Consider the following 1462-nt stretch of genomic DNA (forward strand, 5'->3'; position numbering starts at 1 on the left):
GTGAGTTGTTCTCAGCAGCTCACCCGTGTACACGTTTAGCAAAGAAAGTAACTTTGTCTCATTGTGTCTTTATTTCTCCTGGGTTTTTTACAGAGTTTTCCCCCAACACCACATTTCTTTGATGTGACAGGAATGATTCATTTTACCAACATGAGCTCATCACAATCGTTAACAACAGAGAAGTGAAACTGTGTGAACGCCCCTGCTCTCTTTCCTGCCTCAGGCCTGTTAGGGACACGACCATCTCAGTGATGCCACAGACAAACAGAGAAGCCACCATCAGTTGCAAAAACATCGGCACTGTTCTTAGTCATTTTAAGATAGAGCTACACACACAAAAACCACACACCACAAGATCCATCAACCTCCTCCTGAGGAATTTAAATTTTTCATATTTTGTGCCATTTTTAAAAATACAGCAACAACACTGGGAATAAGACCTGAGCCATCAGGACAGCAGCCATGAATAAATCAGGAAGACGATACTCCAAGATGAGCTGACGGAGTGACTCTGAAGATGAGACCGAACAGGAACATACAAAATCATGCAGTCTACCACTGACACACAGGCAGATGACAAAACATGAAGAAATCTTACTAGTGTGTAGAAAATGGCCATGTTAAAGCACAGCACAGAGGCCCTGAGCACCAGATCTATAGAAGCCAACATGACCCTGCAGCCTTTTCTCAAAAGCAGCTCGAATTCCTGTAAAAAGCCTGAGATGAGAGACATCATCTAAACTGTATGTCAGATTCCTAATGTTTTACAGTTTTTATATAATATCATGTTCATATCATGAGCATTAAATAAGTGTGATCTCACGTTCTCTTAAATGCTACTTTCCTTTGAACCTCCCACACTTTGTCCCCCCCTCTGATTCGTGTGAAAGCCTAATGCTTCCTATCATCACTCCACCGTCTACAGCCTCCTGTCACAGATGAACACTCTCCAAGTCCTATTTTTGGCTCTAATTCTTGGATCTGCAGGTGAGTGAAAGAGCATGTTTACATTATTATTATTTAATGGTATTTCTGTGGAAAAGGTTTCATGTTTTTTAAATGGTAATGTTACATTTGTACATTTCAGTTGGTTACCAGTGGATCCACATGTTTCTGTGCTGCAGAGAAATGATGCTGTTAACATGATAATATGAGACAGTGACTCACAGGCGATCAGAGAAATGTGGGATTTTTAATTTTAGGCACACTGACTCTTTGATGTTGCCAAGGTTTTTAATTATTTACTTATTTCTACTTTAACTTTCCTTCACTAGAAAATGTTGTTACAATAACCTGTGATCTACATTTTTATTTGAAGTTTAATTTTTACAGTGTACTTAAAGCAGCAGTTTGATAAAGTTAATATTGTTACAAAAAGGCTTTTGTTTTCAATGTTTTACAGCATAGTCACAATGGATTCCTTAAAGTGATTTCCTCTGTTACAGTGAGGCCCGTGACCTCA

The 1462-nt window shown here is 39.1% G+C and overlaps 1 protein-coding gene across 1 annotated transcript; it reads left to right on the forward strand.

Moving 5' to 3' along the window:
• Positions 1 to 832: 832 nt before the first annotated feature.
• On the forward strand, positions 833 to 987 carry LOC106633006 (butyrophilin subfamily 2 member A1; the record flags this gene model as incomplete). Its single annotated transcript, XM_014331773.2, is given in 1 exon segment — positions 833 to 987. A coding segment is annotated over 1 exon segment (49 nt), but the record flags the coding sequence as incomplete, so codon positions are not given.
• Between the last annotated feature and the right edge of the window lie 475 nt (positions 988 to 1462).

This window comes from Haplochromis burtoni, unplaced genomic scaffold (assembly GCF_018398535.1).
Source record: "Haplochromis burtoni strain Fernald_Lab_line unplaced genomic scaffold, NCSU_Asbu1 Contig_5877, whole genome shotgun sequence".
Taxonomy (NCBI): domain Eukaryota; kingdom Metazoa; phylum Chordata; class Actinopteri; order Cichliformes; family Cichlidae; genus Haplochromis; species Haplochromis burtoni.